At 39.9% G+C, this 15,927-nt stretch overlaps 1 protein-coding gene across 1 annotated transcript; it reads left to right on the forward strand.

Moving 5' to 3' along the window:
* Positions 1–408: 408 nt before the first annotated feature.
* Positions 409–13,355, forward strand: LOC146068608 (vomeronasal type-2 receptor 26-like). Its single transcript, XM_083179251.1, has 4 exons — positions 409–516; positions 1,822–1,942; positions 12,003–12,926; positions 13,234–13,355. The coding sequence occupies exons 1-4, from the start codon at positions 409–411 to the stop codon at positions 13,353–13,355; spliced, it is 1,275 nt and encodes a 424-aa protein (XP_083035377.1).
* The last annotated feature ends 2,572 nt before the right edge of the window (positions 13,356–15,927 follow it).

The raw sequence follows: 15,927 nt of genomic DNA on the forward strand, positions 1-15,927 counted from the left end.
TCACATAGTTGCTTGGTGGGCTGCTGGCATATTAAATAAGTATATTTAATATACTTATTTAATAAATAAATATATTAAATATGCTTATTTAATATGGCAGCAGCCCACCAAGCCACTATGTGACATGAGCTGCAGGCAAAGTTTAACAGGTGCGACAAGATGATGCTGGGGTGATTATTTAGTGCAGCCTGGCTGAGTCACCTACTCTGTGCTGTTCAACTGTGACAGGCTCCAGACGGCGAGCGCAGCGTAGATGTCAGTGGAGATGATCATCCCCCTCATGCGCGCCAGGCAGTGGCCAGCACACCCTTCTCTCCCTCATAGAGATCGTGCCCTGAGTTCTCAGTCTGTGCATGCGCAGACAGTGAGGGCAGAGAGACATCCTTCCCCTGAGTGCGCAATGCACTCATGGGAACGGAGGGGAAGATAGGAGAGCCGGAGCACCAGGACAGCAAGCACACAGAGCGGGGCCAGGAACTGACAGCCAGGAGGAGGAATGATTTTTTGCGGCGCACAGTAAGTTACAGAAAAGCGGTACATTCGGTACAAACTGATTTTGCCGGTACAGACTGTTAAAAAACGGTACTGTACCGGCAAAATCGGTACAGTTGGAGGGTATGTATGACATACCATAATAATGATTATATTAAAATAGGGGGGGGGGGGCAAAAATGTTGTGCCTAGGGGCGGCCTGACCCCTAAATTCGCCCCTGACTATCATATGACGCAGCAACAATATTAGTCGCTCTTATCACTATCTACCCCGGGGTTCTCAAACTATTTGCTCTGGGACCCCGTCAGACAATAGAAATTATTACAGGACCCCAGCAAGTTACCACAGAATGGCAGCCACATGTGTGGTCAGTGAAGTGAAGTACCCGCTATTGTGAAAGGGAGGCAGTGGGTAATGAGGGGATGGAAAAGGGGAAAAGGGGGATGGAAGAGGGAAGCAGAGGATGTTTACTTAATGAGTTATCCCCTGTTCCCCCCTTCACAGACACATTAATCTGATGGTCAGCAACATGGAGTCGTGACCCCATTCTGAGGTGGTCGGGACTCACTTTGGGGTCAGGACCCACAGTTTGAGAACCACTGATCTACCCTAAAGGCCAGCTAACTTACAGCACCTTTTGTCTGCCGGACAAACACACTTCAATTATAAAACATGATACCAAAATAAGGATATATACATCTCAATACAATTCACCCTACTATTCAATACATAAAGTGGAGTATTTTTGCCAGATATTCAGGAATCTTTTGAGTAAGAAACACCATTTGTATATGTCAATAAGCACAACACTGACCAATGAGCTACCTCTCGTAGCGATATAAAGTAGATAAGCTCAGAGAATATATTCTTGGCTAAGTGCCTAGAAAAATAAAGAACTGTAACAAGATCAGTGGAAACATGTTGCATACCTAAAATCATCAATTGATACTGTGCTGCCAGTGAATTAAGTATTTAACCTACACACAAATAAAGCAACCAATGGAATAAATTGTAGCAATCTGTAGGGATACTGCACATATCTGAATATATTTCAAAGCTTTTCTATACTAATGTATGTGCAATAATTACCTTACATAAAATTTCCTGGCGGTATAAATCTAATCCTAAAACATAATATACAATACTCCACAAAAGCTATAATTAAAATGACAAAAGGACACCATTGTTTTTATTAAATACAATTGGCTGTTTATTTGTACATAATATCCCGAAACCTCAGATAGTTAATCATTAAGCTCAGCTCTCTTCAGTCTTCCTGTATAATCTGATTAATACCCATTTTCATCATGTTGGTATTTGCTTTCTAGGTTCCTGTGTCTATATGTTCTGTAGATTGTCCTATAGGATACAAAAGAGTGTTGAGAGGGAATCATCAGTGCTGCTTTGATTGTGTACAATGCCCAGATGGAGAAATATCCAATGACACAGGTGAGAATGTTTTATATGTTTCGCTGTAGATTCCTTAAAACAATTTCTGTAGTTGTTAATTTCTAAGAACTTTGCCCAATATATTCTTTGGTCATTTATAATAGAATCAGATATATGTGATCACTCACATATATCTAGAGAGCGCCACACCAATGGATGTAATCAATATAGATTTATTACTTTTAAAATTATTATAAATCTCTCAATAAAATGTACAATTTAATAAGTACTCACAAAAAAATATAAAAACACAATGGAATAACAATAGATTTGCATACACTCCTGATAAAGTCAATTTAAGGACTGTGTTTAAACAGTAATATGTCCTTTGATTATCCCTTGATAGGGACTTAGAGCTTTTTAGACAATGATAGTTTCATTAAGGGTGATAGAACAGACCTCAATTTCTTTTTCTATAGCCGATGGAATGAATTGATGGCAATCTCTATTCTGTGTGATTAACAGACAGCTCAAGCTCCCCTGTCAGCGGTCGCCGCCTGTTGACGATCCGCTGATGTGATGTTTGTACAGGGGGCGAGCCGTCCGTCTCCAGCAAGCTGTACAGATTAGCTGTATGCCAGGAATCACAATTAGTGACACGGTGCGGGACTCACCCAGGTTGGTGGAATTACCAGTCGGACGCCGGCTGTTGGTATATGCTGGAAACACTGGGGAGATCACCGCAGGAAGGCAGAAGGAAAAGCGGTTTGAAGATTGTGGAGGCAGGTGGTTGTATCTATCACTCAGTAGTAGCTGTAGGAGGTGTATAGCAATCCTTTACGCGTTTCTCCGCTATAGCAGGGCAGCGGTTTCTTCAGAAGGCAGATAAAACTGACATTGTGAGTCAGGGTATTTATTGGGCTGACATCCAATCGTATTTTGGTGTTAATTGATGCTTCAATGAGGTATCAGTATTCAGGTGGTTCATTAACCCTTACAGGATAGAGTCTTTGGCAGAAGCATCAATTACTTACATGTGTGCAATTTTCAGATGTTTTTTTAAAAGAAGAAAACCATCATATTGAACTCCCTATCTCTGTATAACATAGTGTTATTACATACAATAAATAAATAAACTAATAAACATTGGCTAATGTGTAAGGGATATTCAATGTTAGATCATTAAGAAAAAAGCATATAAGAACACAAAGAAAAAAAACAAATACTAAACATATAGATACTAATGTAAAAAAAAAAAAAAAAAAAAATATATATAATACAATAAAATAAAATAAAATAAAAAGAAGAAACAGAAAATAACGAGGAATGGCATCATAGTAAATCACGGAGTGAAAGAGGAAGGTTCTGTGGAATCAGGGTGGATATTTAACACTATAATAGGTAGATTGTCATGTTTCTTTGTATAGAGCCAAATGGCTCAATCAGCAGTGCTCCGGCTTAGCAACAAAAGCACCAACTGCACCATTCACAGGTTCAAATCCCTGGGTCGACATATTAATTTTTTTTTTTTTTTTATAATTATTATTATTTTAGTCTTTTATATAAACTATATTGAATTTGATATATATATAATAAGGTGAATTAATACACTATTTCCTCTTAAAATCCGTGACATATCTTAATAATGATATAGGTCAATATCCAGAGAATGTTAATACATTTGATAAATGTCTAATAGCCGGTCCAACTCAAATTACTTGCAGAGACAAAACGTGTTGACATATAGGTGGAGAGAGTCGATACTAATAATAATAATTATACCGAATCACAATATTAAATAAAATGAAATCACACAAGAATCTTAACATTTTCATATATAGTTGAGTAATAAAAATTAATTAATAGTTCAGAAACATAAAAATAGAACAGAAACATAAAAATAGAGAAGTGTCAATATATATATAAGAAAAAATAGAGAATTATTCTCTATCTGTATCTGTATTGTTGATCAGAGACAGGACTAAAACATGTATATATACTGTACAACTAAACATTGTGAATCAAAGAATTAAATTATTCAGATGTTATTAAGTTCTATACATTCGTTTAGGCCAGCCGGATGTAAGCTATTTAAAGCAACTATCCAGTAGGCTTCCTTGCGGCATAATTGATTGAATCTGTCTCCACCTCTGGAGGTGGCATCTATGGTCTCAATCCCTTGAATGGTCAGACCACCGATGTCACCCCCATGTTTGTATTTAATATGGCGTGAAATTCTGTGAGTTGTGATACCTTTAAGTATGTTTCTCCTGTGTTCCAGGAACCTAACATTCAGTGAGCGTGTTGTGCGGCCCACATATTGGGCGCTGCAAACACAAGAAATAAGATAAATAACAAAAGTGGTAGTGCAGTTAATGTAATTCTCTATAGGGTGTGTTGTCCTGATGGAGGATGAAGAAAATTGTGTACTGTCTTTCATAAATTTGCATGTGATGCATTTGTGTCTTAGACACTTAAAGCATCCTTTGCGTTTGTTAAGCTGAGAGTTCATTCCTGTAGGGTTAGATGGAAAGTGACTAGGGGCTAACGAATTCTTAAGGGTGGTATTTCTCTTAAAAACTATTTTTGGGTGATCTTCTAAGGATTCTGAAAGGATTTTATCACTTTTAAGGATCCTGTAGTTCTTATAAATAATGTTTTTAAGTTGTTTCGAATAGGTATTGAACTTAGATACATATGTAGACACCCACAAGGAGGAGTTACCTTATGGATGCGGCGGGGGCCGTGCTTCCCCAATATCCGGATCTCAGTCAGGAGTCTTCTCAGGATGCAGGAATGGGCACAGAACACTCAAACTATCAGATTAGATTTACCTTTTATTCTTCGGTAAAAAGGAAATGCTTTACGGTGCAATAAACATTCAGGTAAAAGGAAATGTCTTACGGTGCAATAAACATTCAGGTAAAAGGAAATGTCTTACGGTGCAATAAACATTCAGGTAAAAGGAAATGTTTTCACAGTGCAATAAACATTCAAGTAAAAGGAAATGTCTTACGACACCTTTCTCTGTACTAGTGACGTATCCCAAACTAAGCTAAAGTTACCGGTAACCTACTCAACTTACTCTTGCCATCCCTTACTCGTCCTGAGTAGCAGGTCCTAGTGACCTGACCTGTGCACAAGGGTTTGGATGGGGCCCATGCCATGGTGCTGCACGAGAAGGAGTGGTAGGGACAATGAGTGGTACAGTCTCCGCTGCAGTAAGGAGGCCTCCAGGCCCTTATAGTGGGCGAGTTTCCCTACTGCGGTAAGTGTCTAGTGGTCTAGGGGGTAGCGGCCATTAGCCTGGCAGGTGTGGAGGAACGGCTGGCAGTGAGATGCTTGGCTCAGGGGTAAAGGGACTGTCTGTGAGCCGGGTACTGCTATAGTGAGGCTGTGGCTGGTGTGGGGTCAGTCCTCTGAATGCCTCAAAGGCAAACTCACGGTTAGTTGCTCTGGGCCAAGATGGCGGCCGCTTCCTCTCTCCTCTGGATGTCCCAAGATGGCGGCCGTCAGACTCTCAGTCACTCTGTGGCTCTTGGACCGTTGCGGGCAGTTGACTGCAGGATCACTCCCTCCTGTCGGTTACTCTTAGGGCAGGTGCCGGCTCTGTCACGCTGGTTTCTCTGGATGGGGAGAGGGTCACACTCCTTGTGTACCCAGTCTCTCTGGCTGGGTGCTGCAATGGGGTCAGTGGGGGTTCGCAGTTTTCCTGCACATACTGCCTGGGCGGGCTGCTGTGGTGAGGTCAGCGGGGGTTTTATCACCCTGGATGCAGCACTTCGCGCCGCATCTGATGCCCAGCTTGTGGCTGGGGTCGGCGGGGGTCACGCGCTTCTGCGCGCCGTTTTCTGGCCCCTCCCGTGGGACTTGGGGGTCAGCGGGGGTCACGGCACAGCTCTCTCACCCTCTGCGTCTCCCGCTCTTTCCCTTCTCCGGGTCGGCGGGGGTCACCCTGCTACTTCCCCGGCGGGTGGTGGGCGGCGAGCGCTTTCTCCAACCTCGCGCTGGTGCCCGCTCTCTTCTCCGCTCCTGGAGGTCGGCGGGGGTCACCGCTGACGTCACCCGCTCCTCCGTCCGGCTTCTCCTCTCTCCGCGGCGGGCGCTTCACTGTACGCCGGGGCTTGCACGCTGCTGCCGGTCTCTCCTTTCTCCCTCACACACACGCGCTGGTGAGTAACCCCTTCCTGCCTTAACACCGCCTCTTCCTCCTCTCGCCCTCCAATCAACTGTACTCCTGACCCCGTCAGTCACAGGCTGCCGGGGCAGGTTGGGTTTAACCCCGTCGGCCCTGGGGCTTACACATACACAGGTGTGGGATTCTCTGACGTCACCTCATTATTCTTATGTGCTGATTTTTTAATTAGTAAAGAGTCTCGATCCACCTCCAGTGCATTACTTCTTGCTCTAGATAATAGATCCTCTGGATAACCAGCCTCTCTAAAAGCGGTCGTGAGTTCATCCATTTGTTTTTCAAAAACCCGTCCATCTGAACAATTACGTCGGATTCTTAGGTATTGACTCTTGGGTATATTATCAACCCAAGGTCGATAGTGACAACTTTTATAATTCAAATAGTTGTGACAATCTACTTCCTTGTGAAAGGTTGAAGTATATATAGTACCCTCTCTAACCGAGAGAGCGATGTCCAAAAAAGTAATTTCTGTGGGGTGAAAAGTGCTGGTGAATTTCAAACCAAAAGTGTTGGAATTAAGGAATGTAACAAAATTGTGCACTGAAGAAATATCCCCATCCCAAACAAAGAACAAATCATCTATGTACCGTCCATAGTACACCAAATTCGCCCCAAATGGACCGCCCCAGATAAGTTCCTCCTCGAGGCGGCCCATGTACAAGTTGGCAAAGCTAAGGGCGAACTTGGTGCCCATGGCAGTTTGTAGAATATGATTTAGAACTTAATCAAAAAATTGATGAATATGAACAGTTTCTAATAAAATCAAAAAACAATAAACTCTCACAAGATATTTCTGATTATAAAAATAACCAAGTAAGGTCCTATAACAGAAAATATAGAGAAACCAACTATAGAGAATCCAATTATGAGAATCACTACTCCCAGGTACGACAAAACAGAAGGAGACTTTCTAGTAGAGATACAAACGATCACCCCCGTACTCATAGAGATAATAGTAGGAATCGATCTTATAGGGGGAGAAAGAACTCCACTAATACTATAGGAGGTAACAATATGGGAAGCAACCTCAATATCCCAAATCAAACCAGTGATTCATTAAGAGATTCCCAGACATTCGGTAATATTAATAAAAAAATTGACTACCAAAATAAAGGGGCGATACCTAAACAACAATCTTATACCAGAAATAGGGATTCTTCTCCCCGGGTCTCTTTTTTAGAGAAAAATGTTTATCCGCTGTGGCAAACACAGAACAGGTACAGCGCCCTCAGTATAGAATCACCAAAAAGAAAAAGCACAGATTTCGGGGAAGGAGAGGAGGAACTAAGAAATCAATCCAAAACTTCAAGAAAAGAATAAGAAATAAAAATTTGTTCAACCTATCCTCTAAAGTTCTAACAGAGAGCGAGAAAGCTATAATAGCTAAGGGTTTAAAATTTGCACCTGCCAAACCACCTAAATTATTTGATCTCTATATAGAACTCAACCGTTACACCAGGGATCTCTGTAGACAGAGACATTTTGTTGGTAAAAAACTAAGAGAACAGAGTATTGAAGGTACACCAATCATCTTAGATGATAACGACCAATATTTAGTGCAGATCTTAGAAGATTTACAGGGGGAGGGTATGACTGGTCCCACTCAACCTGCCCCCATCTATGATACTACATCCAAAAATCTGAACAAACTCAGGAAGCGGTCTGAGTTCTATCCAATACAACAGAAGGATGGCTGTATCGAGGCCTTCTATTCTCTGACCTTGCAAGATTTTAAACTTCTTTGTGATACGGTTGATGATAAAAAAGTGACCCACAAAAAGGATAATCTCCATCCAAATGAAAGAACCGCTCTCAGAGCTTTGATGAGAGACGATTCGATTATCATTAAAACAGCGGATAAGGGGGGGGGGACAGTAATTCAGGATAAAATTGACTATGTCAAGGAGGCTTATCGCCAATTGGACAACAAAAATATTTACAAAATTCTGAGACAGGATCCTACCCCCCCTTATTCCAAAAAATTGAAAAAAATGTTTGATTATGCTCTGGCCGAGGGAGCGATCTCCAAAAAGGAATTACATTTTTTGCACAACCCCTTTCCTGTCACTCCAACTTATTATCATTTGCCCAAAATACACAAATCGGTCACGTCACCACCCGGGCGTCCCATTATTTCAGGTGTTGGGTCCCTCACGTCTAATTTATCAGCTTTTGTCGATGCGCACCTCCAAGAACGGGTGGTGTCACTGAGGTCCTACATCCGAGATACTACACAATTTCTCAATAATATAAGAACTGTTAATTGGAATTCTAGTTTTTTGTTTCTCACATGTGATGTAGAATCCCTCTATAGCAATATCCCTCATGAAAGAGGGATAGAGGCACTAAAATATTATCTTGATCTTGATGAGGGCCTCAGTGACACCAGACGTGATTTTTTGTTAAATGCGGTTAATTTCATTTTATCACATAATTATTTCACGTTTAATGGGTCTTATTATTTACAGGTTCTTGGTACCGCCATGGGCACCAAGTTCGCCCCTAGCTTTGCCAACTTGTACATGGGCCGCCTCGAGGAGGAACTTATCTGGGGCGGTCCATTTGGGGCGAATTTGGTGTACTATGGGCGGTACATAGATGATTTGTTCTTTGTTTGGGATGGGGATATTTCTTCAGTGCACAATTTTGTTACATTCCTTAATTCCAACACTTTTGGTTTGAAATTCACCAGCACTTTTCACCCCACAGAAATTACTTTTTTGGACATCGCTCTCTCGGTTAGAGAGGGTACTATATATACTTCAACCTTTCACAAGGAAGTAGATTGTCACAACTATTTGAATTATAAAAGTTGTCACTATCGACCTTGGGTTGATAATATACCCAAGAGTCAATACCTAAGAATCCGACGTAATTGTTCAGATGGACGGGTTTTTGAAAAACAAATGGATGAACTCACGACCGCTTTTAGAGAGGCTGGTTATCCAGAGGATCTATTATCTAGAGCAAGAAGTAATGCACTGGAGGTGGATCGAGACTCTTTACTAATTAAAAAATCAGCACATAAGAATAATGAGGTGACGTCAGAGACTCCCACACCTGTGTATGTATCTAAGTTCAATACCTATTCGAAACAACTTAAAAACATTATTTATAAGAACTACAGGATCCTTAAAAGTGATAAAATCCTTTCAGAATCCTTAGAAGATCACCCAAAAATAGTTTTTAAGAGAAATACGACCCTTAAGAATTCGTTAGCCCCTAGTCACTTTCCATCTAACCCTACAGGAATGAACTCTCAGCTTAACAAACGCAAAGGATGCTTTAAGTGTCTAAGACACAAATGCATCACATGCAAATTTATGAAAGACAGTACACAATTTTCTTCATCCTCCATCAGGACAACACACCCTATAGAGAATTACATTAACTGCACTACCACTTTTGTTATTTATCTTATTTCTTGTGTTTGCGGCGCCCAATATGTGGGCCGCACAACACGCTCACTGAATGTTAGGTTCCTGGAACACAGGAGAAACATACTTAAAGGTATCACAACTCACAGCCTTTCACGCCATATTAAATACAAACATGGGGGTGACATCGGTGGTCTGACCATTCAAGGGATTGAGACCATAGATGCCACCTCCAGAGGTGGAGACAGATTCAATCAATTATGCCGCAAGGAAGCCTACTGGATATTTGCTTTAAATAGCTTACATCCGGCTGGCCTAAATGAATGTATAGAACTTAATAACATCTGAATAATTTAATTCTTTGATTCACAATGTTTAGTTGTACAGTATATATACATGTTTTAGTCCTGTCTCTGATCAACAATACAGATACAAATAGAGAATAATTCTCTATTTTTTCTTATATATATATTGACACTTCTCTATTTTTATGTTTCTGTTCTATTTTTATGTTTCTGAACTATTAATTAATTTTTATTACTCAACTATATATGAAAATGTTAAGATTCTTGTGTGATTTCATTTTATTTAATATTGTGATTCGGTATAATTATTATTATTAGTATCGACTCTCTCCACCTATATGTCAACACGTTTTGTCTCTGCAAGTAATTTGAGTTGGACCGGCTATTAGACATTTATCAAATGTATTAACATTCTCTGGATATTGACCTATATCATTATTAAGATATGTCACGGATTTTAAGAGGAAATAGTGTATTAATTCACCTTATTATATATATATCAAATTCAATATAGTTTATATAAAAGACTAAAATAATAATAATTATAAAAAAAAAAAAAAAATTAATATGTCGACCCAGGGATTTGAACCTGTGAATGGTGCAGTTGGTGCTTTTGTTGCTAAGCCGGAGCACTGCTGATTGAGCCATTTGGCTCTATACAAAGAAACATGACAATCTACCTATTATAGTGTTAAATATCCACCCTGATTCCACAGAACCTTCCTCTTTCACTCCGTGATTTACTATGATGCCATTCCTCGTTATTTTCTGTTTCTTCTTTTTATTTTATTTTATTGTATTATATATATTTTTTTTTTTTTTTTTTTTTACATTAGTATCTATATGTTTAGTATTTGTTTTTTTTCTTTGTGTTCTTATATGCTTTTTTCTTAATGATCTAACATTGAATATCCCTTACACATTAGCCAATGTTTATTAGTTTATTTATTTATTGTATGTAATAACACTATGTTATACAGAGATAGGGAGTTCAATATGATGGTTTTCTTCTTTTAAAAAAACATCTGAAAATTGCACACATGTAAGTAATTGATGCTTCTGCCAAAGACTCTATCCTGTAAGGGTTAATGAACCACCTGAATACTGATACCTCATTGAAGCATCAATTAACACCAAAATACGATTGGATGTCAGCCCAATAAATACCCTGACTCACAATGTCAGTTTTATCTGCCTTCTAAAGAAACCGCTGCCCTGCTATAGCGGAGAAACGCGTAAAGGATTGCTATACACCTCCTACAGCTACTACTGAGTGATAGATACAACCACCTGCCTCCACAATCTTCAAACCGCTTTTCCTTCTGCCTTCCTGCGGTGATCTCCCCAGTGTTTCCAGCATATACCAACAGCCGGCGTCCGACTGGTAATTCCACCAACCTGGGTGAGTCCCGCACCGTGTCACTAATTGTGATTCCTGGCATACAGCTAATCTGTACAGCTTGCTGGAGACGGACGGCTCGCCCCCTGTACAAACATCACATCAGCGGATCGTCAACAGGCGGCGACCGCTGACAGGGGAGCTTGAGCTGTCTGTTAATCACACAGAATAGAGATTGCCATCAATTCATTCCATCGGCTATAGAAAAAGAAATTGAGGTCTGTTCTATCACCCTTAATGAAACTATCATTGTCTAAAAAGCTCTAAGTCCCTATCAAGGGATAATCAAAGGACATATTACTGTTTAAACACAGTCCTTAAATTGACTTTATCAGGAGTGTATGCAAATCTATTGTTATTCCATTGTGTTTTTATATTTTTTTGTGAGTACTTATTAAATTGTACATTTTATTGAGAGATTTATAATAATTTTAAAAGTAATAAATCTATATTGATTACATCCATTGGTGTGGCGCTCTCTAGATATATGTGAGTGATCACATATATCTGATTCTATTATACTTGTCCCCCTACAAACCATCCAATTTGTAATTGGGAGCAGCCAACTACGCTTCTATATTCATTGATATTGGTATCAATACCATTTAAGAATCTAATAAGTTGTGTGCAATTCCCCTCTTTAAATACCATCCGTGTTTCTCCTCCCCTTTTTTCTATAAAAGGTGAGGTCACTCATTGCGCCCGATTGGTTTGGTTTTTCCAACCATAGTTGTTAGTCTTTGGTCATTTACCTGATACAAATCTGCATCCCCTTCTTTACTTTCATTTTATATTAAGCAATATCTTAATAATTGTCTAAACAATTATTTTTATACATTTCTAGACAAAATATCATGCCAAAAATGCCCAGAAGACCATTGGCCAAATGACAAGTACCAGTGTGTACCAAAACCGGTTGAATTCCTGTCCTACAGAGATGACCCCATAGCTCTCGCTGTGTGCTTTATTTCTATGTTATGTTTTCTTACATCTTCAAGTATCTTGGTCATCTTCATTGTCTCCAGGGACACTCCAATTGTCAGAGCTAATAATAAACACTTGAGTTTCCTTCTTCTGGTCTCCATCATGCTGAGCTTCCTGTGTGTCCTGCTGTTTCTGGGACATCCTGTCCATATAACATGCATGCTCCGGCAGACCACCTTCGGGATCATCTTCTCCGTAGCCATCTCTTGCATCCTGGCCAAGACTATAATGGTCTACTTGGCTTTCACAGCCACCAAACCTGGAAGCTCCTCGAGAAAACTTGTTGGTGTCAAAATGACCAACTGTGTGGTCCTCATTTGTTCTTGTATCCAAGTAGTAATTAGTATCATTTGGCTATGTATAGCACCTCCATTTCCAGAAAGTAACAGTTACACGTATCTTGATAAGATTATTATACAGTGTAATGAAGGCTCAATATTGGCATTTTCCATGATGCTGGGTTACATGGGGCTTCTCGCAGCTGTGAGTTTCATTGCAGCTTTCCTGGCCAGGAACTTGCCAGATAGTTTCAATGAGGCCAAATACATCACATTCAGCATGCTGGTGTTCTGCAGTGTCTGGGTGGCTTTTATACCAGCACATATGAGTGTCACTGGGAAAGGCACAGTGCTGGTAGAGATATTTGCTATAATGTCTTCCAGTATTGGAATATTGGGCTGTATATTTTATCCCAAATGTTATATTATACTGGTGAGACCAGACTTAAATTTAAAGAGTATTTTACTGGGAAAAATAAATCATACAGATTCAGTAAAATACAATAGTAATTAGCTATAGCCATTATGTTTAATTGCTTCTCGAAACATACAGACCGCATCCGCTTCTAGCATCCCCCATCCAGTAATATGATGATCGTGGATGTTAGAAGCGGATGCAGTCTGTATGTCTATAGTTATAGTGTCAACAGTGGCTCAGTCCACGAAAAAAAAAAAAAACAGCACTGGGATACGGACATTGTTAACATGCTTTTTATCTATCGCTGTTATAATGTTAAACATTCTCGTTTAGTGGCTTAAACGTATAAAGTCCATGTGGTTTCAATGCTGTATGTGGCACTTTAACCATATCAGGATGCCAGTGGTGGCAATGTCACTTCTCACTCTGTGATGATAAAGATCGAAATGAAAGAGATGATAGAGATGAAGATGAAAGAAATGATAGAAATGATGATGATGATGATGATAATATCTAATTGTTTGTAAATCCAGTACTTGTTTCCGGAAATAAGTATTGTAGGAAAGTTGGTTTGAATAGTTTTTTTTTTATATTAGCGTGTTAATTTAACCCCACCCCTCCCCCCGATCAAGAGAACAAGAATATCACTCTAAGTGGTTCTGATCAAATTATAGCACAAATCATAATAGTAAATATAGAAGTGAAGTGGGGTTGATACACCACAATATAGCGCTACCTTTATAGGGACACCACCGTGACTGAATAATAAAAAATATTAATACTTCCCATTAATGTGTGTTTTCTTTATGATCACGAAAGGGTTGATTCTTTTAGTGGGCTCCAATGGTGGTTTTCCAAAATGTATATATGGGAATGAAAGAAAGAAAACACTGGTTGTATATCTGTAGGTGTGTTTCTTTTCTTCTATTATATTTGCGAGGTCTGGAATTAGTGCATACCTCACTTACATAATAACACGCTGAGTAAATCAAGTAAAGGTATCTTTAAAAAAACAATGGGTGGCGTACCCGTACTCACGATGTAACGGCAGAGGTGACTCGTATCAAGGTATCTTTTTCCAGATTCTTATTCCAAAATGTATTTATTGATAAAAATACAATACAATATAAAAAAATTTGAAAGTAAAAACTGGTATTGGAGCGTGGCAGGATCCTGAGGTGGCTGACAGTATGAAACGGCAAAGCTAGGTCCTTAAAGGTTAGACCCGTCTGATACGCCACTAGCTGCAACCGTGTGAGCGCCTGAGAAAAATCCCAAAACCCTAAACATAATAGTAAATATGATGCAGAAAAGTGAAGAAATAAGTGAATAAACTTAAATAAATGTTAAATAAATGTTAAATAAATAAATGTTTAAATAAATAAATGTTACATAAATGTTAAATAAATGTTTGTGGTGTGTTTTATCAACAGTCATCATGTTAATATCCATGCTGTCGACATAGTCATAATGTTGACATTGACCACATTAAAATTCCATGGGGTATATTTTCTAAAGCTTTTAAAAATGAAGAGAGGTGATGTTGCCCATAGCAACCAATCAGATTCTGATTAATTTACCTGTTGCATCTTAGAAAATGAATGATAGAAATTGATTGGTTTCTATGGGCAAAATTAACTCTTTTCATTTTTAGAAGCTTTGGTAAATTTACTTTATCATGTGGACACTGATGAAATGTCATGTCAGGGAACTCCTGCACCATATTTAGTTAGCCCTTAGAGCCAATCTAATGGAGGGCCTTCACCAATAACAACCGCTCTTGTTCCATTGGTCAGATGGCACACCGGTACTTGAGATGCCGCCTGGACTTAGCCGCAGAGCCAGATTAAGGTCTAAATGGGTCTGGAGCTGAAAATGATCAAGGGCCTATTATGCGCAATAATAGGGGTTGTGACCAGCACCTAATAATGTAGGAGGCGTGACCAGTGTTCTGGTTGGGTGGTCTGCTCATGGGTGTGTCTGTATTTGTGTAAATACTTTCAACTAATTATATATGCCTGGAAAAGGCAGGGGGCTGGCATAAGAAAAATGCAGGGAGATATATTGGCGGGTGCACTCCAAAGGTGCACCTGCAGGATGCCGATTTCCTAAAATACTTGCGGGGTGAGTCAGCACTCCAGTCATAAAAAATATACTGAAAGCCGAAACTTGGTAGACAACATTTCAGCACCTTTTATGTGGTCACCTCACTTTACCACACCATATACCCCTTATACAATTCATGCAACACAATAGTGACCCCCTTATACTGTACTTGCCTCTTACACATTATGCCACATGGAATGAGCCAAAATTCACACCGTTTGAGCCAAAATTCACACTATGGCACACGGATTGAGTCAAAATTCAAGTTATGCCACAAAGATTAAGGCAAAATTAAAATTTTGCCACATGGATTGAGCCAAAATACACACTATACCAGGCATATCCAAACAGTGGCCCTCCAGCTGTTGTGAAACTACACGTCCTAGCATGCCTTGACATAGTTTTGGCATCCCCTAATAGAAAAACTGTAGCAATGCATGATGGGACGTGTAGTTTCACAACAGCTGGAGGGCCATAGTTTGGACATGCCTGCACTATACCAAACAGATTGAGCAATAATGCACAATATGCTACATAAATAGGGGCATTGCTCGCCAAAGGCGCGCAATAAAAATTTACACCATAATGCCCATTACATGTTAAGCCACACACCATAATCTCCATTACGTATTATGCCAAACACCATAATGCCTATGAAAATTTATGCTACATAAGTGTTGCTTACCTACATGTTCATTTCCAGGGGTTCCATGCTCATTTCCAGGGGTTCCATGCTCGTTGCCATGTGGGATTTCATGCTCATTGCCAAGATGTAATATATGCTCGCGGTAACTGGGGGATAGCTGCCGCCGGTCAGAAGTGACAGCCATTGACAGCTGGGCAGAGTGCAGGAGGCTGTCCGGCTGTATTCAGAGCACTGCATGTCCCAGCTATTTGAAATAATACCCCTGTCACACCAGAAAATGCAGGGACTTACCAGGGAATATGGTCCCAGGATCAGGCAGGGACATTCCCGGACTGGC

Source organism: Crinia signifera, chromosome 1 (genome assembly GCF_055691185.1).
Source record: "Crinia signifera chromosome 1, ASM5569118v1, whole genome shotgun sequence".
NCBI classification, from domain to species: Eukaryota; Metazoa; Chordata; class Amphibia; order Anura; family Myobatrachidae; genus Crinia; species Crinia signifera.

Coding starts and splice junctions, on each gene's coding strand:
- LOC146068608 (XM_083179251.1), top strand. CDS start 409: ATGGGAACGGAGGGGAAGATAGGAGAGCCGGAGCACCAGGACAGCAAG. Junction 1,943..12,002: donor AGAAATATCCAATGACACAG/GTGAGAATGTTT, acceptor ATACATTTCTAG/ACAAAATATCATGCCAAAAA. Junction 12,927..13,233: donor AGATTCAGTAAAATACAATA/GTAATTAGCTAT, acceptor TAACCATATCAG/GATGCCAGTGGTGGCAATGT.